General features: G+C 32.5%; 1 protein-coding gene across 1 annotated transcript in view; it reads left to right on the plus strand.

The window, feature by feature from the left end:
- The window catches only part of LOC132697350 (neural-cadherin-like), a 167112-nt gene that overhangs the window by 18966 nt on the left and 121915 nt on the right, over window positions 1–26231 (plus strand). The window contains exon 2 of the mRNA XM_060662780.1: window positions 3458–3601. Within this exon, the coding sequence (XP_060518763.1) occupies window positions 3458–3601 (144 nt within the window). The remainder of the gene's footprint in view (window positions 1–3457; window positions 3602–26231) is intronic.

Genomic DNA, 26231 nt, shown 5'->3' on the forward strand with positions numbered 1-26231 from the left:
AACCGCATTGTTTTAAATTGGGCCTGCAATACCCATTCCATTTTATTTTACTTCGCAAGTACTATATGAAATATGTGAGTCAACTTTACCAGCAAATACAAGAAATTTATTACTTGGTCTTGATTGAACCTGTAATTGGGATATTAAGTGAACATGTTTTGCTATTCGTTATCGTTATCATTATAAACAGTACAATTTATTTCGTTCAAAAATACTTACTTGAGAAATTACCAAGATTAAGCGAAAAATTATAATCAAAAAAGTAAAATGTATACGTAAAGATATTTCAATAATATTATAGAATAAAGTTGGACTAGATATAATCGAAAAAAAAATTGTTTTGGCGATAATTCTGCCCTTTGACTAACATTTTTTCACTGACTGTTTGCCATGAAAACGAAAAAGGAAGACCCTTTTAAGTTTCAATTTGTATATGTTTGCATTTTAATTAAAAGGGTGGCTTAAATCATTTTAATGGCAGTTTTCGTAAGGCCCCATAATTCAGTACTATACATCCTGTGTCAATATTTTGATGGGCTTTGTATAAACAAGCAGATCTAATTATTTCGCTTCAACTGTCTCGGAAGAAGATTTTAAAAAAATCGTTGTTACTAATGTATGAGGCTTGGTTTATTTTTAAAGAGTAGTTTTGACTAGCTTTGCACATAGAAAATTTAGACAGTATTAATTTATAAGTTTGAACAATATCGAAGTCTTGAAATTTATTTAAAAAAACTTTAAACATATTAGAAATACAAGTTTTAATTCAATTAACGTTTTGATTAGTTAAAGTTTTCGCCTTTAGAGCAATTTGAATCGATGATTTCTTTATTTCCAATTCATTTATGTATTCATTTACAAATATTTTTTTGATATTTTCAACGTATTTTAAATTTCTAGTAAAACTGGTAAAAATAAATTATTTGCGACTCAAATTTTTTAACATTTTAATTTTCTGACTTCAGCTTAACTTTGACTACGAAACGTTACTTATTGAATTAAAAGAAATTGTTTCCAGATTTTAGAAGAAATAATTTTATATGTATTATGCAACAAGTTTGAATGACTCAAAAAGTTTTGCGTGTTCCGTACTGAACCCTTATTTTATTTGCTCGAAGGTGGTAGACAATGAATCAATAGAAATACTTGGAGATTGTCGAACTTCCATTGTGCAGACTGTACTGTTTATCTCCCCAAAACGTTGTGTAAACAAAAAACAAAGACAACGAAAGTTTCCAGAATCTCTAGTAGTTTCCTCATTTTATTGTTATTTATTAGTTTTTCTACTTCCTTTGGTAAAATACTTAATTATACATCGATAAAGCGTGCAGGACGCATCACTTTACCACGTGAGTTTCTTGTCCTACGGATAGCTTGAATTTTTACGTTAGCCAATTCGGACGGTCATGTCAGTGAACACATTCCTGTTGTTTTGCAAGAATGTACCCAAGAATTGACGGTCGTAGAAAAAGTATATGCAACACGTTTGGTAAACTTTTTAAGTCACTCGTTTATTAAACATTCGATCCGCTGCGCTCCGCTGGTGCCAAATAAACTCGTGACTCACCACACCTGTTACATAGTATACTATTTAGGGTACAATTTTGCCAAACACAACGAATACTTTCACTGAATGGCATGTAACTGTCCTTTCAGACCAACGTGAAAATACCATCGGTGCCTTAAATTTACCGAAAACATCCTATCGCCCCCAAACTTGTGACTAAAGTGCCGGAAATATACTGTTTACATCGAATTTCTTATTGCGGAAAGGTCGTTTCAGAACTAAAAATCTTTGGGAGTTCGTGGATGAGGTTTCGGATATTAATTCCTTTATTCTCGGTGGTGAAAAAAAAAATGCTGAAAAATATCCATCAAAATGAACGATCGCAGATTTCGGCCGCGCGACCGTAATATCATTAATTTTGTGTTCGGAAGTCATTTGAACGTAAACGTCGACTCGCGGTGAGGTTCGGGGGGTCGAATAAGGGACGGCTTTGCCGAATTCTTGAATTGATGGCCCTAGCGTAGGCATCTATTCGCATTCCTAGTGATTTGGAAAATTTAATTTAGCATTCCTGAAATATGGCGCAACTTAACGGAAATCATTTCCGATTAGTAGTTTCCTAACATACGTTCGCTTACGTTTTATCCGATAATTAGAAGTTTTGGAGGGAGAGAAATACGGACAAGGCCGCCCAAGGAAATTATCCGTTGCTTAATTTATGGTAAGCAACCGATTGTTGCCTGAAAAAAAATCATTACATTACTACTGGAAATATAACACTTAATAGTGTAATCTCGAAATTAAAATTACAAAACAAAAACTATGAACAAATATGTTTCCTTGTTTGAATTATCTAGAATCTAAAAATTATGGTTAATTTAAAGGTAGCAATCACACGAAGTATTTCTTCAATCTTTGAAATTTCTAAAAAAACCAGAAATTTCTAATATTTTTAGTGTACGATCTAACTTTAATTGTATAACAACAATATATAATTATAATAATTTTACTATTTTAGATTGTTTAGATAGATGCTTGAGATTTACTTAGAAGAACTGAAATAAGCCCAAATTTAACAATTCTAGAATCCCCTATACTTTCCGATATTCCAATTTAGATTATCTTGTTTAAATAAAATAAAAGTTGTGCAAAAAGGTTGACGACATACTTCAGATTCAGATTGGGAAAGTTAGCATTTAGGAAATGGTCCGTGGTGACTACCTCCATATTTAAGAGCTACACAACCTTGATAGCGGCATCTTGGAGTAGCTCGTTGCTTCTGGTTTGGTTAAGCCCAGCAGATAAAAACGCACTGTCCATAGACCTTCACATCATCCTCTTGGCAGAATCTGCATTGTGTTTTCTTCTGCTGTGTTTTTTGTTTTTTTCATGCTGTGGTCGGCCATTAGACATACCATAATTCTTACTGCCTTCCTGTTGCTGAGCCTGTTGCAAATTTCTCCGATTGACTTTTGAGGAATTCCTTGAGTTGAATTTGCTCTGGCGTGTCTTTTCACCATTTCCAGCATTCTTTTTCAATTTTTTGGTTGATGACTGATTTTGCAATGGCTTTAGCCACACGAAAAACTGTTCTGGTATAATCATGCCTCTTGACGAGTTTTCCCCGGCCACTTTGCCGACTTTTTCATGAACTTGGTGGCCTCTGGTACCCATGATAGCGTCACTTTATTGTAACATCCTATCTCGTTTAATGCCTTAGAGTAATCCAAAACTAACTCGGATTTTATTTTCTTTGCAGAGTCTTAGGACGGTAATCTCTGCTTGTAACACTTGTATTTTTGTCCTGTGTTTGAAGAGATCCTTAATCAATAATTCAAATATAAATCTCTATTTGTTAACTCAACAACTTAAAGGTTTATCTTTGAAATAAAATTACCCGATCAATTCATGTAGTGCACAAGGCATTGACTGAAACTATTTTTTTTTTAGTGACCAAGTTCATACGTATTGGCATCGCCGACAAGAATGACAACCCGCCTTATTTCGATAAGGCCCTCTACGAGGCGGAGGTCGACGAAAATGAAGATATCCAGCATACTGTGCTTACTGTCACCGCCAAAGATCAGGACGAATGTAAGTCATTTTTCCTAAAGTGCATTAATATTGTGCTTTCGTTGTTTCATTAACGAACGTTTAATTAAGCTAATTGATTAAGCAAATTTTCATTTATTTTGGATAAGAGAAAAGTAATTTAGCAGCAAAATGCTAACTTCAGAATTTTGTTTTTATGGCCGAACTGACAGCCCCATCATCGATTAAATAAAAAAAGGACTCATAAAAAACGAGAGCAACGCAATTATAAAATTCTAAGAAATTTCCTTTCGAGTTAAAAAGGAGTGCAACGTTTTTCTTTTTAAGCGTGTCAGTAGAAGAGATTTATTTTATCTATAGAAAATTTCACTTGCAGAACTGCATATTTTCCTTGCCTTTTGTTTGTCAGTATTACTAAAAAATGTTCATCGCAGTAAAATGAAAGCTTTTGAATACCGAAAGCCGGTAAGTATAGTTTTGTTTCAGCTCTCGACATTTTTAATTACTTCGCATACCGCATAAATGCTTAATAATTAGCAACATTGTTCTGTTCGATGCGCATGCATGACATTTCAGTTGTACCCCATGTCGTAAGGCTGGAAAGCAAAAACAACAATTGTAAACCTGTATATCCTTCTAGAAAAACATCGGTAGATTGGTCAAAAATATCAATTATTTTTAAAATGTGTCAGGGACCCAAAATATCCTCGGTTAAAAGGGATCTGGAAAATTGGAAAAAGTTATACATATTTATATTTAAAGCCCATTTTACACCAAATGCAAAATATGACAAAAATGACAATTCCTTATTGTTGTCAATGTGTATCAGTCCTTATTAACTGTAACTGTTAACTCTTCAAGTTGAGAACAAAATGATTGTTGTTCATATGGGCAAAAATTAACCACTTCAAAAAGAGTAATTTCTGGCAAATTCGTGAGCCATAAGTTGTATCAAAAACGCCGATGTAAACTCCACTTAACAACATGCCATTTAAAATATGAAAGTTGGGGTTAGAGTTTCATCAATTTCATCCATTAATTAAAAAAATATATTTTTACTCTATCCAGTATCGTGTTTAATAATTTTTTCATTTTATTCATTTCGTTGTATTTTGACTTCCCAAGGGGAAAGAATATACACCCCAATCAAGCAGGGAGGAAAAACTTTCTAACAATTATTCACGTATGTTTTCTAATTTAACCGACTCCATTGGGAATCTTTGACTTAATGTTATATATATTAATCAATTTTAAATATCAAAGAACGGTACAATCAAAGGTCTATAAATGTATTATGTGGAAGCAAAAGTAATCAACGCTGAAAAATAACAATCGATCTTTTAATTTTTATTAAAACCATAATTTAAATAAAATTTAAAATCCATTGTTTTCATCAGTTTCCACAACCAGTGCGTTCCTTAATCTTGTGCGGATATTTTTATCCGCACACCTTACTCTATCTCTCTTCCAACCCACACAACATTGCACAGAAGTAATTTTCGCGTGCCCGTCAATTTTACACCGTATCCGTATTTCTTTTTTTTTACTCCAGCGTTATTTAGACATCTGTCTTCCCATATATGGTTTTCGGGGTTTCTTTTTTTCCGTATATTATTCCGACCGTGCCATATACTTTTGTTTTCTTTAATTTTAGAATATATTACCTCTCTAGGACACGAAATTTGTATGTATATAAAGTGGTTGAATTTTTCTCGTCATTGCAACTTCATCTTCACACGCTTTCATCTCAATTATTAACACATTCAATTTGAATTCATTTGCACTGGAATCACCTTTATAAAATGCTCTCTTCCTCGAAGTAGTTTTTTATTGTGTATTCGATTTTTCTTTTAATTTTACTATGCTTTCCTCGAACCAAATAACATGGTTTCGAAATTAATTATATCAACTATAACTTCTTATTAAAAACGTTGTGTTATATTTTTTTGTGAAATTTGGGGTGTTCCGTTTAAAAAATGATACTTCTGCGTTCTTTAGATAAGGAAAAAATTGTTTCGAAAAAATACATAATATATATTATGTTATACTTGAATGATTTACAAAATAAAGTAGGAACAAACTTGAGTTTCGTTTCATTTTTAAATCACGTTTAATGCATTCAATTTTCCCCAAATTACATTTCTTATCGGTAAGGACCCCATAGTTTTTACTATAACAAAAATTTCGGAAGTAATATTTTTCAATTATATGTGAGTTTCAACAACTTCCTCACAAATTTAGTTGTTCGGTATATTCTATTACATCCATTTTCAATTTCTTCTAAGAAAAAACATGGTAAAACGATCCCCCAACCAAACAAAATGTTTTCCCAAAAATTATACTTCATGAAAATTTCAAAATCCCAGGAAACCATTTTCAAATCTTCTTTTTGTATTAGTGACGCCCAAAATAATGAAAAAAAAAATTGTTGCGCAATGCAATTAAGCGGTTAAATTTTCTGAAATGACTGTAGGTATTGCTTTCGGTGAAATAAAAAACTACCATAGGTCTAAAGTTTGATTTCTCTTATCGCCATCAATTTTCATTTTCTAGAATAACAGTCCCCTTTCGCTTCGATGACCCTAGTTGAATTCGAGTCAATATTTCTACGAATACGGAAAGATCGTCATAGTTCGAAGTTAGATTAAACGGAACGTCTATTTAACACGACGTAGAGTTTCGAAGTGTCCAAGGGACCAATTAATTTTAACTAAAGTTGGCCATTGTTCCAAACCGATTATTCTCTAGAACGTTAGCTCGCTACTTAGACACTTTTGCCAATTTGTTGCTTTTGTATCTACGAAACCCATTGCATGTTACTACTATTGCAAATTGTTTAAATATGACATCTCTGCTAACTGACAATATGCCATTAGAAGATTTACACCAAAAATGTACGACTAAAGTTCCTATCAATAATTAATAACGTTGCACTTCATGTCACTAAGATGCATATATATGTCGGCAGGTTTGAGATGTATGCACGTGATTTTGTGATTTTTACGATCTCAAACAAGTGACTTGTTAGAGAGAGGCTAATAAATTGACTGGAACCAGTTGTAAAATTCATTCTTTGGCAAATGAGTTACGTTAACTGCCAGTTTTTAGACATTTCATAAATGACTATTCTGTTTTTCTTTGGATATATCTAATGCCTAAGCCGAAGCCCTAATTTCCATTTGCTCCAAATCTAAAATATTCTTTAATAAATTATATTCCGAAATTAAAATATAAATCTTGAGAAGCGGAAATTAGATTAGATGTCGAACTCTTCTGTGATCATTTAATAATACATAATTATAATAAATAAAGAGACCAATTTTAGTTTATGATTTTTTAGCAAAATAATGAAAAATTGATTGAATTTTTTTATGCTGACTTGGAGTTAAATCCGCACAACAGAAAAGTGGTATATATTGGTTTAGAAAAATATGCGTCCGATATGTTTAACTGTCGACGGAATTAAACGGTGCTTCGTATAGGCACGTACTAAAAGCGGCCATTTTTAATAAACATCAATATCGGCAAAATGCACTTAAAAACCACGCATGAGTTCTTTTTTTTTTGGAAAATATTTTACGTTTATTAAAAAATGTGAGCGATTTGTTTGCATATAGAGTTGATGTTTTATTGTTCTGATATCCGATGAAATCACAATCTAAAAAAATATAAAAATACCCTAGCTATAAGCCGGGAGAGTAATAAAGATATGCATCAGCAACGGTTAAAGTTACGATTACTGTTAAACTTGGAAAAAGTTGCTCAAGATAATTTATAAAAATCTTCAAAATGTACGCTGAAATCTATTGACTTTAGGAAAAAAAATCATTAAAAAGTTTATTATATTTTACGCTAGACATTTCTTTAACACGGTAGTATTTTTCTTCCTTTTCTTGGAAGGATTATTAAACAATCAGTCCCTTATAAAAGAAAAAGAAATATCAAAAAAAATAAAAATAAATTGATGATCGTAACAAACAAATGAGGCGTCGGATTTGAAATTTAATATCGCAGAGGAGAATGAGTTACTATCATCGAAGGCGTTGCCTATGGCTATCAATACTAAGTTGCTTTTAATGTCCATTCTATCTATATTGAAATACGCAGTTTTACAGTGACTTGGAACCATTTGAAGACCAAACTATATATGTAAAGTAATAAAAATTATTCCAGGATATTATCTGTTCGTTTGTTGAACCTTTTTCCGCTAAGATTAAATGTTTCGGCTTTTTTGGGCATTCAATATAGCTTCAAACTCCGTGCTGCTCAAATTATAGCCGTAAATTATCCGAATTTTTGACTTGCAAATGAGGAAAATTTATAAAAAAATTCTAGACCAGCGATCAACGATTTTTGCTGGAAAAAAACTCTCATTAGATAAAATTTCTAGAAAGTTTCACAGTTTTTAATGTTATTTTTAACTCATATAATAATAAATAAATAAATAAGAAATGATAATGGAGACCAAAAATATTATAGCAATTGAAAATATAATATTAAAATAAAAAAAATGTAGTTCCCGCCTTGTTGAAGACAGACTAATGTAAAAATGTTTCGGAAATTAAATCAGATTTTTAACCTAAACCTGTAGCGTATGCCAAACAGCAACAATTTTGGCCTTATAGGGCTTCGCGTTGCCGCAAAGGCCCTTTATTCCGCGTATTTTTCACGGTCTTCCTTTCCGTTGGATCTAATTTAATTAGGAATTAACCGCGGCACAATGTTCACTCATTATCTTAAGATCATATAATTTATGCCGTAGAGATAAACGCGCCCATTAGGAAATTTTCAAACAATTAAATTTACCTCCAGCAAGACTTCGCTTAAGAACGGCTTTTATGTAAATATATGACGCCGCAAATTTTGAAGGGCTTTTCTCGACAATTTTAAGTAGCTTTACATAAATTAACCAATAACTTATTCCGGGTTGATTACTTCCTCTATGGGCGCGCCACAGTAGCGTTAACCGCGTCGCACGAGTGTTTTGTTAAACTCAGAGACGTAACGATAACGCTTCGCGAAACTTGCGAAATTTCGTTGGACACATGCTCGACGTACGTGTGCGCCGAGCGACGTAGAATTTCCAATTTGTATTGCATTGCCGAACAGGTTAACGTAATTGGGTTAAAATAGGGGGAGTTGAATCTATGTTAGTTGGGTTCAAAAACAACTGACGCGAACTGGTAATCGAATTGATGCGATATAGGGAATATCAGTTCAAAACTGACAACAATTTGCATGCGTATGCATGTTTTATTATTGTCAAAAAGCTCATTTTCCAAAATCGTCAATGGCGTTTGCCTAAAGTCAGGGTAAGCCTTTTTAGTACTCAAATAACACATCAATTTTCGCTAAAAATATTTATTTTGCGTATACAAAAATTATTTCATGGGGAAGGCAGTTTTGCCATTAATATAAATCATCACCAAGAACAAAGTCACCAAATAGTAAATATAATTTAACGTTTCTGCAAACCCTATCCTCTATTAATAGTATTATTTGTATGTGTAATTTATTTATATATATATATATATATATATATATATATATATATATATATATATATATATATATATATATATATATATATATATATATATATATATATATATATATATATATATATATATATATATATATATATATATATATATATATATATATATATATATATATATATATATATATATATATATATATATATATATATATATATATATATATACTATATAATATACTAATATACTACTGTATATTTTTATATAACAATATACAACAAAAAAGGCAATTTATTATAATTATTATTATTATATCTTTTACTTGCCGTATCTATGGATATCGACTGTTAGCAGTTGTGAATCGTATTTCTAGAGGTTATTGAAAATCTTTACAAGAACTGTATTTTTAACGAAAGCATGTCGATAGTTATGTGTTTATCAAACATAATAGTATTTCGTAAATCTATTTTTTCTACTCTTTACTCAAAAGTGCCACCTTAAGTCCTTAAGTCGTCAGCTTCGTTAACCATTACCGCGAGCATTACTAAAAAGAACTCCACAAATTTTCAGCAAATTAATTTGGAGTAGTGAAATGAATAGGTTCTCAAACACCAAATTAATATTCCTCTATGGAGAAAAGTAATTACTTTTGGAATTTAACAAACATACATAGCATGTAGTAGGGACTATGTCGAACACAAAGTACTATAAGGTTTCATTAAATCCAACGAATTGTTGGGTTGCTGTATAATATTTACACATAACTCGGAAGCAACGAGAACGGATCTATTGTTTGACGTCGTTCATTTTGGGTAATTGCATTCATCTTTAGTTTATGACGTACCGCGAATATATTTCAACAGACATTCTTGAAATTCAGTTCGCTGTGTTTGGTTAACGGTATATCTCAAATAAATTATGTTTAGAATTTTAATTAATATTAAAATAATCCGGAGCGCGCTAGATTATATACGAGAAGCGAATGAAAAAAGAAATTCTGCTGCTAATGTAGATAGCACATCCTTAAACACTAGTGGAGAGTTTGGTTACATAATTTTTCAACACAACAGCAAATTCGATCATCAATTTTTTGCTAATAGCAAATGCCCTCTCATCATCTTCGACTCGATTACTTCAATGAAACTCATTGAAAAATTCTAAATTTATCTCATTACATGCGTATGTATAGGGTGGTTAAATACAAAAGTTCATCAAACCTTTGATTTATTTTAATTTTGTATATACAAGGTGTTTCATTTTTCGTGGACGAATACCAACTTTCTTATTTTAAATAGAACACCTAATATATTCATTTTTTAGTTCAAAACAAAATTCTAGATATATTTTGTGTATAACGTCCTATACCTAAGTCAGTTTCAACAAAAGGATGGATAATATTTAAAAGCTCTTAGTAGTGTTGGAAATTTAAATTCTGTTAAGATATACTGGACCTATTAATCTGAAACTCCAAATGGCGCACCATACTTTGACAGAAGTTCTACCTGATCTTGCAACTTCCATATGTTTTTATTATTCTTGTTGCTCCTGCAAATTTTAGATTGAAGTTATATTCATCATTAGCAAATATATTTTCTGAAAGGTCTCTCCATAAGATTGTTTCAAAAATCTACCCCGATGTTGTAATCCCGTTGCTCTAATTTCTGCACTGACAAAATTTGCTTCCAGTTGTTTATGTGAAGGCACGTTCGAAGCGTTGTTTTCTTGATATCAAGATCTAAAGACGCATTTCGCAAAATACAACAAAATATTAAGTTGCTTTTTCCTTTTGTGATAAACATAACACGCAAGCAAACGAATAAATTAAGCTTATAAACGATAAATAAATAAATCAATAATGATTCAAAAAATATTTGAATTATGACACTAATCAACAACGAAACACGCGTCCAAGCAGGCAGCTTTCCAGCACTTGTTTTGTTTAAACGCCGTCATAACCACCCTGCACTAAACTGAACGTATATGGCAATAACATGTTATTTCTGATAAATATCATAAGATTATAAAACTAGGTGGTTTCCATAAAAAAGGTTTTTGGCAGATTTTTTAATTTCATTTTGAATCTTATTTTTCGCGTACCCTGCATTAATGTATCGCAATTTCTTACGAAATCCGCGTCTTTTGTCTACAACAATACTTACTCAAGTGAAACAATAAATGCTTCCCAATGAAAAAATTGACAGATATTTTACGCGAGAATTGAAACACCCTCTATAACATTAAAATAAATTGAAGTTTAGTAATACCCCAAATAATTTTTTTTGTATTTACCTTGAGAGTGGCTCAAAATAAACGGCCCACCCTATACAAGTCCCGAAACAGAAACTTTCACCAAAAACTCAACATTTATGATATATTTGGAAATAGCTTTAGATACCACTTCTATAACCATGAAAAATATGATAACGACAATGCAACAACAGAGTTTTATGTCGTTTACAATGAGGTCTTTTTATTTTTCTCTTTGGCAAACAAAATTGTTCTATGACACTGTCCATTACTTTAAGTTATTAACCCGCATATCGAAAATACCAATTAAACATATAATAAAAACAATTCCCTTTAGGGCCTTGGAAAAAGTTATTTCCAAAACGTCTAATTTCTCAGCTATAAGAAACCCCAGCTCATCCCAAGTACGTGGCGATATATATTTTGTGGACTCTGTAATAAAGCCGACCGCTACGAGTTATGGGTCGCACCTTTGGCGCTATATGAACCGTAAGCCGTGTGTTGTATCATTAGAGATATCGATTTTCAACTACATAGAGATAACTGTGGATCTGGCAAGTTATAATTTACGGCTCCCCACGGTCAGTTTTATTCGCCCTTTGTTCGAGTGAAGTTTTTCCCAACGAGAAGCGCTATTCGAGCAACATCTTATCAATTTTTATAATTAAATTCTTGAGTCGACTCACGAATATTCTCGCAAAGTGCTTTGGAACGACGCCGCGTTAATTAAAATAAATTATTTACCTTAACCGAAACGTACACACATCCGCATAAATTTTCCAATTTCGCCAGTCTGTCACGATATGAGAAATTTCTTTAGTTTAAGGAAACGAATGCGTCCGTCTAACAAAATTCGGAACGTAACATACATATTTAATGTACGCTATACGTTGATATGGCCAGTACAAATGGAATACAAATAGGTGCATTAGATTCGTTTTTGTTTTTCTTGAACGGGATAGGAAACGACAGTGTCGTACTGAATTTCGAGGGTTTTCTTCTTCCTGCAACGTAGAACAAATCTGTCATCTTTAATAAGTCGTCTTATTACGTCACGAATGGTTGTTTGCAGAAGACACCCTTTTATAATATTAATAAGCAAATTATTTCAACAGGTGTACACCCAATTACGGAAAATATATAAGTAATAGAAAATAATGAAAATACAGTACAAAATACAATGAAGCTAATTACTCACACACCTACTCTAAGCAGTTATAAGACAGTCAAAGACAGTCAACAAGCTCACAAAGTGTACCCGCATTCATATCACATATGTCTGAAACATTTGTCCTAGGTGAAGGGAGATAAAATGTAGGCCTAAATCTGGCTTCAATTCTGGGGACGTCCAATTTAACTTTCACCGTACCATGCAAAAGCCCATACAGAAAATTTAAAGAATTAATGTCCCTCCTAACCTCCAGAGATGATTCCCCGAACCAACCTAATATTAACTGATGGTCAAATCCTCTATGGGGACATACATTAACTTCCTTAAAAACTGAATATTTAAGGAATCGTCTCTGGATCAACTCCAAGCTATATGACATTGATATATTGGACGCCACACCAATGACCCATATGCTTATCTAGATCTCACGTAATAATGGTTGACGTATCATTGTAGTGCCGACAAGTTCTTATTACAAAACCCAACGCTCTTGACGCCGATAATCTTAATTGCTCAAATGTTTAACTTCACTTAATGGATTCAGTACGGTTCCATTTGTTACGTACTTAAATAAATTTAATGAATTTATGTTCTGCTTTCTAGAATAAGTAAGTACGAGAATAAGTAAGTACGTTACCCTTAGAAACATTTAAACCTAATGATACGATATGACATTAATGTTATCCTGAAGCAATAAGTAATCTTCGTTTGAATAGATTTTTTCATCGTCAGCATATACTAATTTTATGAATTGATCATCAATAAAGATAATAAAAAGAAGAAGTCCTAAATTTGGCCCTTGTGGAACCCCCGACGTGGAATTAAATACTAGGGAGCTAAACCTCTCGTAATGAACAAGATGCCTACGATCCAATAGGTAGGATTTCAACGAGTTTTGTAAAGACAACGATATGCCAACATTGTGAAGTTTTGATAATAAAATATAATGATCTATTTGAGCAAATGCTTTTTGATAATCAATGCATACTACATCTGCCTATCCTAAATCATCAATTAGATTCACATAAATGTTGAGCCAACGTTGCCAGATTGCTTGTGCACAACTTATTTGAAACAAAACCAGCTAGATTATATACAATCGCAAATTATAATTCCGAAGAGTTTAGAAAAATTGCAAATAATTGATATCGGCCTATAATTCTCAATTACCCTCGCGTCATCAATTTTAAAGTTATGATCAGATATTTAACCTTAATTTTTATATTTATATTTTGAGATGTTACAAGCTCTAAGGATTAGCAAAATTAAGAAATTCCGAATGCCCAAAATATTCAGGGTGACACTTAGTGAACAAATAAGACGGCCAAGGAGAATTCCGCAACCAAACACTCGATCGGTTAGATCAGGTTAAAGCATTGCAAAATAAATATCCAGATACTCTCATAGACAAATAGTGTTAATAATTTGTAATTAATTTGATTTTTATTAATTATAAACGAAATAATCCTTTAGATTTGTTTAGTTATCGTGCTAATCTTTTTTCATCATCACGGAGTACTAAAGACCAAATGATTTGTTTTTCAGTTTTTATTCAAAACTCAAATTTTATTCTCAGTTATTTGCGAATACTGAATAATACAAAAGATAAACTAAGGTAATTTATAAATAAAAATTATGCCAGCATAGCATATAGGTAATATAGGTTTTCGCATTAAGTAATGACGTGAACAACTAACACGCGAAGAATACGACACTTATAACATCAAAACGGTTTTTGTAGAATGTCAAATATTGCGGGGAAAGCATTTATTCTCATTGCATTTATATTGCCGAGCATGTTGCACTGTAAATCGTTCCCATATAAATTAACCCAATAAGTTTATGTCAGCCAAATTGGCTTTTCACGTATAACCGAGAACACATTATGATTAATTGCTTCGTAACGATCTATTTTCTGTGATACCAAAACGTTGGGATTTAAGGTTCTACTAGCATCCCTGCCTAAGAGCAGTTCCCTGTTTCCTATTCTCCATTGTATATCGGACAAATACCGGACGTCGTTTACTACACCCAACGGCTGTGCCAGCCTGTTTTTGTTGAATTTGTCTTGAAATCAATATAATAATCTTAATCTTAAAATTTTGAATAACCAAAATATGTCGCTCATGCTTATACTTAGCTTCTGTTTTACCAATTTCAAGAGATTTTCTGACACCGTTTGAAAATTCTCACATTGTCATGACTCAGGTTTATATGCAAGGTTTGCTACTCCAATGGTGTTTGTTTTTGGTTAATTAGTTGGCTATTTTTTAACCTGCTATCCGCTGCATTTTTGCTACCTGGTTATTTCTATGGAAAGTCAAAGTTCTCGACTGATGACTTATAAAAATTCATCAGTTTCCACGTTTCTTTAATTACTGATCTGTCGACTGATCGTTATCAGTAGAAATTTACGTGATTTATATCGTAAACGTATTTGAGGTGTGAAGTGGTTAATAATTCGTTGTTAATTAGCGTACAAACCGATTTCAAACTATAAATAGGATCTCCACACTACATCGGATCATCTAATTGATCTGCAATTGGCTTTAATTTAAAACGGTGTTTTAAGGTATGCGTATTGATATTGCAAACATATTTAGCACTACCAATTAATCGTTTAATCAAATTTAGTTTTAATTAAATTCCAAGAGCGGATATTTTGACGGTCAATTTCGGGGACAAAAAGATAGGTTCTACATAATCGTTGTCCAATGAAACATGAAGCTAGACCTCCTAAATTATCAAGTCTCGAAATTAGAATAAATCATAGTATAAAGTGAAATCGCTTTAAAATATTTATCAATTTGGATAACAACGCTCTTGTGCAAAAACAAAACACATTACAGTGTTCCGTGAGCGGGTCAAACATAAATCTCCTATACGTTCTTCTCCGGAGATTTTAGATATTCCCGTTATTTATAGAGTTTCTATTGTTTACATTTAGAAATTGGATATATCGTTTCTGAATTATTTATTTTGGCGTTGGTAAATTCGCCAATAACGTAAGGAGGCAAATGATTAAAATCCATATTGAAATGTTGATCGACACGTTTGGGTTACAGTTCTTTCATTTCTGAATATAAGTGAATTAACTCAGTTGAAGTAAAAAAAAATTAACTTAATTCAATTTAAATTCAATTTAAATATGACATTGTTAGGGATAATTTTTCATGAAACGAGTCGTCTGATTTTGGCCTGGTATAAGTATTTTATGCCATCAGCAAGATGAAAACTGCTTTAGATAAATATTTTTGAGCAAAATGCACCAGCATAAAAAGTTATGTTTTATATTTTTTAGATATATCGGTGTAATATTTATTAATTAATTTCAATATTTCACATGGTAATAACTAGTGGTTCTAGTATTATCATTAAAACAGAAAACGAATTCCATCATTGTAAAAATGTTTAAACATTTTATTATTTTGTTTGTCATTTGAAAGTATTAAAGGTTTTTGGAAATTATTTTTTTATTAATTTTCCTATAATCTACAAATATTTAAACAACGAGAAATTTTATCAGTCCAGAGGTCAAAGATCCAGTGTAATAAAGATATGGCGTCCAAGAGATTGACGAGAAATTATATGCCGTTGCTAGATTTTTAAAAATTTTGGCGTTGCGACGTACAAATGCAAGCAGAAAACATTTCTGCCGATGCGCTGGCGCCATGGAAGTACTTTAACATTGAAGCTTACAGATTAGATGAACTGACTTAGCGGGGTTGAGCTCAATGATCAGTCTTGGTTTTCATAGAACAATTTATTTTTAAATAACCATAAAACAAAAAACTTCTAATATCAACCAATTCATCTGATGAGCGGTGATAGCGTCACTCTCCTTGGTGTCACCTCGAACGATAATCTTAATTGGAGTGCTCACATGGATGTACTTAGAGTGTTTAAAAACACATTTAGTACGGACGTCCTAAGAAACATTACACTGTAAAATATATTATGCAGTTACACGAGGGGGAAATTCTAACCACTCAAACTGTGTTTAGACTCAAAAAAAGGCAATTAGCATTCTATTAAATCTCAATTATTTATTTTTCTAATTTTCGAATAATGAGGACACCTTCAATCTTTATATATTGTAGCCTTCATGAAATCCATGGAAATAAGACCAACTGTATTATACACTCACATATTTCCTAACTTTTCTACAAGAAATTCGCATCTTTTGCGAGTACCTCGTTATCGTTTAAATAAAATTAAAAAAAACTTTTTAAATCTGACATTTTACAGCAAATATTCAAGCTTTGAGTGAAAAAGCTTTTTAGATGTCAATCAAGCCAATATTTATTAATAATTGCTTCTATAGCAATGATGAATGTTTTAATTATAAATTTTAATTGCGCCATTTGTCCTTTTGTTTGTCTATGCTGTAGTTTTGTGTTTGTATATGTATATTTATTTGTCCGAACTGACATGCTATATATACATAATCTTGTATTATGTGGTTACATAAATAAACTAACTAAACTAATAGATTTTGAGATGTATGTCTAACAAGTCAAAACAAAATAAATGAATAGTCAGAAGATTAATAACAATGTACAAATAAAAGTATAAAAACACTGCCCGTTATAAAACAAAGTTAAAAGAATAAATGATTGGGCTTTGAGTTTTACACCATGTTTTATGCAAATACTTTTTTTACAAATTCTATTATACTTAGTTTACTATATTTAATTTTGCATCCGCGTTTGGAACAAATAAGCTGGTTATCATGAAAACACAAACTAATCAGTTTACTGAATATTTTTTTCCTGCTAAGTAAAGTTCGATCTGAGCACGTGCCTGATAAAATCAAATAGATTCAAAAACCGGGACTTAATTAATCGAGCGGTTTATTAATCTATACAGCATCTCGCGGTAGCTTAAAGCGGATTAGTGTGCAAAATTGATGTTCGGGATAACGTAAATTGCAAAACTGATAAAAATTAAAATGGAACTTCGTTAACATCGCATCGTACTGATTTGCAACTTTCCCGAACAAAATTTCCCTCAGCGACCACAACCCGCTGTTTTTCTCGATTTATGGACTAATTTGCGTCAAAGTTTTTATCCCTCTCTTCCGTCTTGGATAGTCAGGATCCCGCTGCTTAATACCTCAACCGGGATCGTTGTTGTAAATTCGGTTTCTTTTTCGGAGACATTTGGTTTCGCCTTGCCTTAGTAATTGCATAATCATATTTATTTTATCTTTAATGTTATTAGTTTGTTTTTCTCTTATTCTCCACAAAAATATATTTTAGTAAGATGTTCAGAATTTTTATGTTTTATGTTTTGTGTTTTATAATCATCTAACTTGTTCCAAAATTTTAAGCTTAAGAAAGTTTCAAATATATCAAGTTTAGTTCAGAGTGCCAGAAAAGGTTATTCAATATAACAATTCTAGTAAATTTTGGATTGTGATACGCTTCAAAACCGTTTGATATAAATTTTTTTATTGCAAATAGTTTAAAATCATAATAACAAAGTAATAAAACAAATAATAAAAAAAAAATTAAAATATACTGTGGAAGTGAAAACAATCAAGGCAAAACTCATGAAAAAAAAACAGAGATAGATGACACGTTATTTTTGGCACAGTCGCATACACTATCCTCCAAATAGCAGAGTTTAGCACATTCAAATGACTTTAGTTTTTTTATGAATGAATGAATATGGTTGGAAGCTTTAAACTTATGAACTAATAGTTTACTTAATTAATAGGTCATTGTCTCGCTGGTAATGTTTAAGAACTATCCAAAATATATAAGCAAGAACTTAACAGCCTCTCTTTAGTTATTAAGGAATTGAGTGGCTTTTTTTGGGCTGGGCTAAAAAATCAATTTTATATTTGGTCAACGTTTGAGCAGTTTTCTTCTGGGCTAATAACTATGAGTATATGACACATCACGAAGAAGGCAATGAATATTTTATGTTGTTTCAATCCTAAAACCCAACAATCCTTTAATACCCAATATAATAACTTATTTATATAAACAAAGTTACTCAACAAACTGCTTGGAGCAGACCAATTATAGAGCAACACGAATTAGAAAAAAGAATAATATTTATAAAATTCGGTAGAGGTATGTAAAACAAATTAGTATTAAGTAAGTTCATACTACTACCATCACTTTTCACAATTTTATTAACTAATCTCGTACATTTGTATACGAGGAGAGTGAGAAAAGTAATTCATTCTGAAATCAAAGACACATAATATTTAACATCTCCTGGTTTGTATATTTAAATTTTCAGTACTTGCACGCGGAAAAAATTATTAATAGGTGATAATGGTGAAAAAAATTTTGCAACATATACAAACTTAAGATCTTTTAAAAGAATATTTCGATATTAAAATAAATTGAATTACAGATGGATTAGAACAAACAAAAAGGGGTCTAATTTTGATTAGCTGTAATGAAATTTCTTTGCCGTCGTTGCCCTTTTGCACACTGCTGGTTTTGTCCATTTTCTTTAGAAGTTATGATGAAGTTAAAATCCAATGTGTGCCTCCTGAGATGTTGACACTCTGATTCATCCAACATCAACAAATACGTCGCCCAGTGATGGAAATGTTTTGCTTGCTTGTATTTACAGCCTGTATTTAAACAAACGACAGAACTGACTCATAGTTCACAGATGACGGTTTGCATTACATTTGCAAAGAAACGTACAGACACCTAGTCAAATGTAAGCAACTTCTGGAATGTTCCACTTCATCTGCCGTTCAATTTATATGGAACAACTATATAGAGATCTCAGTAATATAATAGTAAAGTCCATATATCCACCAGATATCTGACGTGTCCCATTTAAATTTCTTTACAAATACGCCAACGCGGCGACGAGAATATTATTGTTTTTCTGTAAAACGGTAAAAATTCGCGCAAATCCGAGAGCGCGCGAAAACCTGAACGAAATTTTACGATTTTCAATAAATTTTACTGCGCGCATCAAAGCATAAATCCTAAAATTCTATTACGATATTTCCGCAGTAACTTACGCTTCCTCACACTTGACTCGCACATAAATTTGTTATTACGTTTACAGTTTACAGTATAGAGGCGACGAAGTTTTTGCATGCATGGCAGGATTACATACGTATACACACACACGTTGCTTCGCCATAGTTACTTTCAATCCGCGCACCGGCGAAACTTTTCGAATTTCATTTTAAAGTCCCATTCGACGCGGAGATGTTTACCCCAAAAGAAAAATTGCGAAATCCTCCTCCCTCCGATTAAATTACGTTTAATAAAAGAAGCGGAAGATGCAGCGAGACTGCAACATTTAATTGAAACGAGTGAAAAACTGCGGCGCTCAGTTTTTGCCCTTGAGCTTGAAACTTTGGGAAACGTATGTCTGGCGCTTCGCGTTTTTAAACGTGCCCGCTTAAGATTTTTGTGCAATTAAGAAATTGCTGGCTTCTTTTTCTTAAAATGTTATTGCCAGCTTGTGTGGTGTATTTTCGAGATTTACGTCTAAACCGCTTGTAATTAAAAACAGAAAAACACAGAAGCTTTCGATTTTGTTTTGCGAAACATGCTGTTTTTTATTCCTGAAAAGTGGGACCTTTTCCAAAAGGGCTATTAGAGATAAGCTTGGTTTTATGCGACGTAGTTCGTCGACGAAACAGTCGACAATAAAAAATTAAATTAACCATATCCAACACACTCGAGGTTATTCAGTGATCCAGTCTTAAACATAAGACACCTATTGAATTATTCAAATAATAGAAATTGTTGTTTGGACCGCTTCGACGTCTGGATCATATTGAATTGACATTGCAGCAATATAACGCAGCTCTTAGGTTTCAAATTGAATACGAAATTCAAAAATGTTGCACATTGTACTTTTTAAATATAAATTTCTCCTGCAAAATATCAAAGCTCGATGACGCCACCTTACTGACAGCAAGATTGTTATTACGGTTTCACTATGTAAGTTCTTTTGTGATGGTGAAATAAAACGCCGACACACTCCACGAGAACTAAATAAATCAAAGAATGTTTTTTAGGCAATCACAAACTTTATGTGTCTTCCAGCAATATATTATTAAACACAACTTTAAAATTTCGAGGCATCTTGTTAATGAGCCAAAATATCATTAATGGGTTATGGTATGTTCGTAGCTATAAGAAAGTGACCAATTGCTTTTGATTGGGATTATCCAAGGGTGGTCATTAACATACAATGCAACAAGATTATTACCTAAAGTTTCGGAATTTAAATTCAGGTAAAATTGTGGTCCGTAATAGAAAATAATTTTATACCTATATTCTTTGGTTTGGTGTACTACTTAGTTTAAGTTTATTAGTAATCATTCTCATTTCGTGTATAAAACGGCGTGTTTTGAATCGTGTGCGAATTATGCAAAATATGTGCGAGTCTAGTGTATCTCAGATGTTGCTGCCGCCCAAATGTAGGAAACACTATTCTATTGAGACTAAGGAAGTTATAAACAATGTTTATTTGACTCTCATTAAACGTGGTGTCAGCACGCAGGCATCTTTAGAAGAAGCGGTCACATTGAGGAAAATTCCAACATCAACTGTATGGAAAATTGTGAATAATCCCATTTCAGCGAGGAAAAAAAGAAACGATGCTGACATTTTCTCGAGTGTAGATGAAAGTGATCAAGATATAATACGGCGTAAAATTCACCAGTTATACGAGGAACAAAGCGTGCCTACATTAGATATTTTAATTAGGAGGCTTGAAAAAATGAAACCGCTGTTAAATGTGGCAGAACTACCTTTTGGAAGTGGGTTTTAGATTTTAAAAAATTGACAAAAGGCAAGTTTTAATGGAATCTTTTAGAATTCGGAAATGGCGACTGGAATATCCAGAAAAAAATCGGATTTACAGAAAACAACAAGGGGCAATTATTTACTTGGATGAAACCTGGCACGACACTTATGATACCCCGGAAAAGGGTTGGGTTGACTCAACTGATAAGTGTAAAACAAACGCGCCATCAAAAAGAGGTAAAAGAATAACTACTTTGCATGCTGACTTTAAATATGGTTGAATTCCAAATGGACTCTCTCTGTCTGCGAAAATTATTAAAGATTCTTCTCTGGATTACCATGAAGACACCACCGCTGATTTATTTGAAAGTTGGTTTAAAAACAAACTAGTTCCAAACATTCCTCCTAATAGCGTCATTGTAATGGACAAGTTATCACAGTAGACAGTTGACTAAAAAGTTTAGTAAAGTAATATAAGTAGGTAATAAAATTAAGTTGCAATTTCAATTTAGATTTAAATATAAATACATACAATAAATACAAATAAATAAATATTGTTTAGTATCTTTCCTAACAAAACCCCAAATAATTAAATTCTAAGCAAAGTGCCCGGGTCTTTCCTTAATTCGTATCAGTTAGTCACTTTCTTATATCTATGAACAGACTTTACATGGTTATTGCTCATATATTGACACCCCACTTACTGCAGTTATTTAGCGGTCCATGTTTTTAAAGAGAGCGATCTACGATTACAAAATATATAGTTTGTCTATGTCTCGATAATCTGTTTTTTGAAGTATTTTGCCGAAAATTTGAAATATTGAATAAATGAATCAAAGTAGCCGTCACCGTGTCAAATGAATTCATTGCTACTATTTACAAAACTTCTGGATTCTTCCTGGGTCGGTTGATGATGAATCGAACTTGCTGACGTTTCGCCAATCATTCTGTTGGCTTCTTCAGAGCTTAACTGAAGAAGCTAAAATGCGGGATCCAGAAGTTTTGTAAATATGTACTGCAACCTCCGGAAGTTTCTTTGAAAAATTCATTGTTACCTGTCAAATTTTCTGTCCCTGAAATTAAAATGACTCATTTTTGCAGGGTTTCTTAAAAAGATAAATTTGTGAACGTCCTATTGGAAATCTTGAAGCACTGCGAGACCAACTTCTGCATTATATACATTAATGACACAAATGAAAATTATAGTCACTTTATCGTTAATAATCTGAATAAACTAGATGATTATAGAGAGTTCATCGATAGAAACGGGGGTCATATTGAGCAGTTGTAAATAAATTGTTTCTCAATAAATTAGTTTTCCCTTCTTTCATTTTTTTTTATTGCCAGCTCCGCACAGTTGGCTACAAATATGAAACAGGGTTTATAATTACATTTGTTGTATTATAATTCCTACGAAAAATAACCTAATTAACTAGGACATGCGTTCCGAACAAACGCTTAGACAGTGTAAATTCGGGTATTTAAAGACTCCACATCCAAAGGACCAGCAGCCAATGACTACATGACTTTCCCTTGATAACAACCTCGGAATATCCTCTTTTTCGCTTGGCTGACTACTTGTCCTCGACTGTAAATGAGGAATTAAAAAAGGTCGCTCGTTCATTCTGGGATCACACTTTATTTCAAAATCCGTAAAAAATTTCAAGGGAACTTAAAGGTAAATGTGGTTTGGGCTTTTAAAATTTCATATTGTTATATATACAGAATGTTTGTATTTTCGTACGTAAGTAACAACTTTTGTATTTAAAACTGGAACCTTTATAAAAAGCCATTTTTGAATTCGTCGATAAATTCTAGACATATTTTGTACATATTATCCTAAGTCTACCGTTACTGACAAATTTTCAATTTTATGTGAAAAGTAAACTTTACAGGTTTAAATATCTATCGATTTCTCCAACTGTATCCATTTATTATATATTTGCGATCAACTATTTTTCTTCTTTAGTGGTCTGTGTTGATTTTTTAAAAATCAATTAGCGCAGGATGGTCAAAAACTAACATTAAAAATTTTAATGAAAAAATCGTCAAAAGTGTTTGGAAACGCCCCTTTTTTAGAATTTAAAAATTTAAGAAACTTTACTTTCTAGACAACGACAACCGCCCTGTATACAACCTTACAATACTTTAAAAGTATAAGTGATTCCAAATAACTTTTTTTTGGTTTGATATTTGTTACAGGTTCTGAGATAAAGTATTATCCCATAATAAACTTGCTACCTGGTAAATACAAAAATGTCCCCCAGGCCTCTTTCTCGAATTTCACTATCGATTCCCCCTCTCCAGTTCTTGCGTGGTCTGCCTCGTTTCCTTCTTCCTTGAGGGTTCCAATCTAAATTTTTTTTTGGGACTCGATATTGTGGAATTCTTTGTACGTGTCCATACCCTATCAGCTGCTGAGTTGTAATTTCATCGATGATATCGTGTTTGATTTCCATGTTCTGTCTTATCGTATCTTTTGGTATTCTGTCTCTTCTAGCCGCCCTTGTCCATCTCCGTGGCTCTTAGTATTTTTTGTGTTTTTTTTTGCATAGGCCATATTTCAGAACTATATGTTATGATGCTTTTAACCAGTTGAATTCTAAATTCTTTTTTTGTTATTTATTGAAGTTGCTCTTCTTACTTGTACAATGCTCTCTGCTATTGTTTCGTCCATAGTTCCGCCTTTTTCGATTTTCCCAGATATTTGTATCCAATGCGGTGTTTAATGGTATGCCCTGTTGCCAGTCGTAGATCTTATTGTCCTTCAATGCACATGTATTCGGTCTTGTCGATGTTGACTTCCAAACCCGACTGTCATATTCCTCCATCAGTTTGCGGGCCATGTATTCATCATTTTGTCCATCGACGCGAACGATAGAGTGTAAACATATTCTTGCACTTTCGCTTCCAAATCTTTAGTGCATTTTTGTTTCAGGCCTTTGGTAACCCTAAATACTGTTAAACCATAACTTGTCTTAACTCTTGTTCGTTGATGTAAGGATGTAAGTTTACATTCTAAATATCTTCTTCTTTGTTTAAATTGCTCTTGTGCACCTAAACTTATTGTCAAACCAATGAACTTTCGACAATAAATGTATATACAACATTTCCAAATATATGTATCGAAAGAGATATCACCAGTTATCTGATTTTCCTTAAAAAATTTAAATTCCATTGCAACTGTATCCTATTTGATTTATTTTATAATAATATATATCCAGACCTACCCCACAATTTACCCGCATTGTTCAGACGACCGAGATTTTTGCATTTTCATCCAATCGCATTTTCCTGGAACAAGTTATTTCATACGTGCAAATAAATCCGTTATGTGCAAATTGCATCAACGTTCATATTACTTCGCTATACCGTAAAACAAATATGCGACACGGACGTTTGTTTGTTTTAGCACGAAAACCTTCAACCTGCGACATGTTGAGTGGAATGCATTTTAAACTGGCATGCGATTTACTGCTTTTTTTGTGTTCTATTATAATATCCTCCATGGGATCTTAATACAATCAGTTCTAGCACTACATTACATTAGTGTAACATTACATTAGCTTTCTAAGGAACATTTAAAAGCTGAATGTGCGATTCGCAGTGCTGGGGACTTAGTTTGCATTCGGGATTAAATCTAAATTTCAAATGACTCGTTCATTTACGAAAACGGCTGGTTACTCGCTTACAACATATTCGTTGGAATTTGCGGCGACTCTTTAACAATGTTTGGATAATTGATTTTCAAAAGGTCACTAAAAACTTTTCAAATACTAGTTGCTGCGCAATTTAGAACCGCAGATAAAAGGTTTATACTATCCTACAAAAATTTACAAAGTTGGCCATGGTTACGTAGTTAGCCCGTGGCCACAAAACAAATCTTTTTCCCCAGCAATTAATTTTCAAGATGCTTCAAAAATAATATATATAAATTAGGCCAAAACTAACCAAAATGAAAATTACCTGAAAATATGATACTAAACTAGTAAATAATGTCCTTTTGTATTTACGTTTAAATAAAAATAATAAAGCATATTTTTTCCATAACCCAAGAATCTTAAAAGCACTTTAGGAAAGTTTTAATGAAATCGCCGCTTTCCAATATTATTATTCGCCGTTGCTGAATTAATGTGTATTTGTACAAGGTTCTTTAAAGTTTCGCAAAAATCAGCACCTGCAACGGAATCCTTGGTCCATATTTTAGTTTCTCTATTATTTGGTTAGTTGAATGGAGTTTGTTCCTAACTTTTGCAGTTATATTCGCCCGAATTTTTAGTATTATTCCGGCATATAGATATGATAAATCGCATAGCAAAACACTCCAAGCGTTTCCCCAAAACTCTTGATGGTCTCGCGATCATGTTCAGTTTATAAGCAAGTCCAGCCTCACTGTATTGTTCGAAGGGGAATAATTCAAGGAAATGACAGGCACTTTCCACCCGTAAATGCTTTGTCTGCTGGGTATTCATCATAAATTTATACATACATACGCGGTCCAGACCCGAATAAAATATATATAGTTCAGCGGGTTGCGAGTAATTTGACAAATTGCCTTCCAGAAAGCGGAATTCAACTGATTTGCGGCATCCATCCTTCAACTCACCCAGAATGGAGCAACTCTTGTTATTCTTAAAATGGAGTGTGTTTATTTAAAACTCGCACATAGAAGTATGGTTATACTTTGTTTTATAATCGTCGGCTTTAGTCGAACGCATAATTTTGTAGTTTTGGTTAGTCTAATTTTATCAATACCTTACATTTTAATTGGAAACATAGTAGATCTTCAGACAATGAAGTTGCCGAAACTATCAGGGAGTCCTTTTCACTGTGTTTTATTTATAGGACACTTTACACACACCGTGGTAAATAGTGGGTCAGTAATACAAATATTACAAGTGCAAATAGAAATTTTCTTTATTCGAAACACCTGTGGAAAACATCCAAAGACAAGCTATAAATAAACCACCCCGTGGTTAAACAATTGATGTGAAAATAATTGTGTA

Source organism: Cylas formicarius, unplaced genomic scaffold (assembly GCF_029955315.1).
Source record: "Cylas formicarius isolate icCylForm1 unplaced genomic scaffold, icCylForm1.1 PGA_scaffold_1__22_contigs__length_36826433, whole genome shotgun sequence".
Classification (NCBI taxonomy): Eukaryota; Metazoa; Arthropoda; class Insecta; order Coleoptera; family Brentidae; genus Cylas; species Cylas formicarius.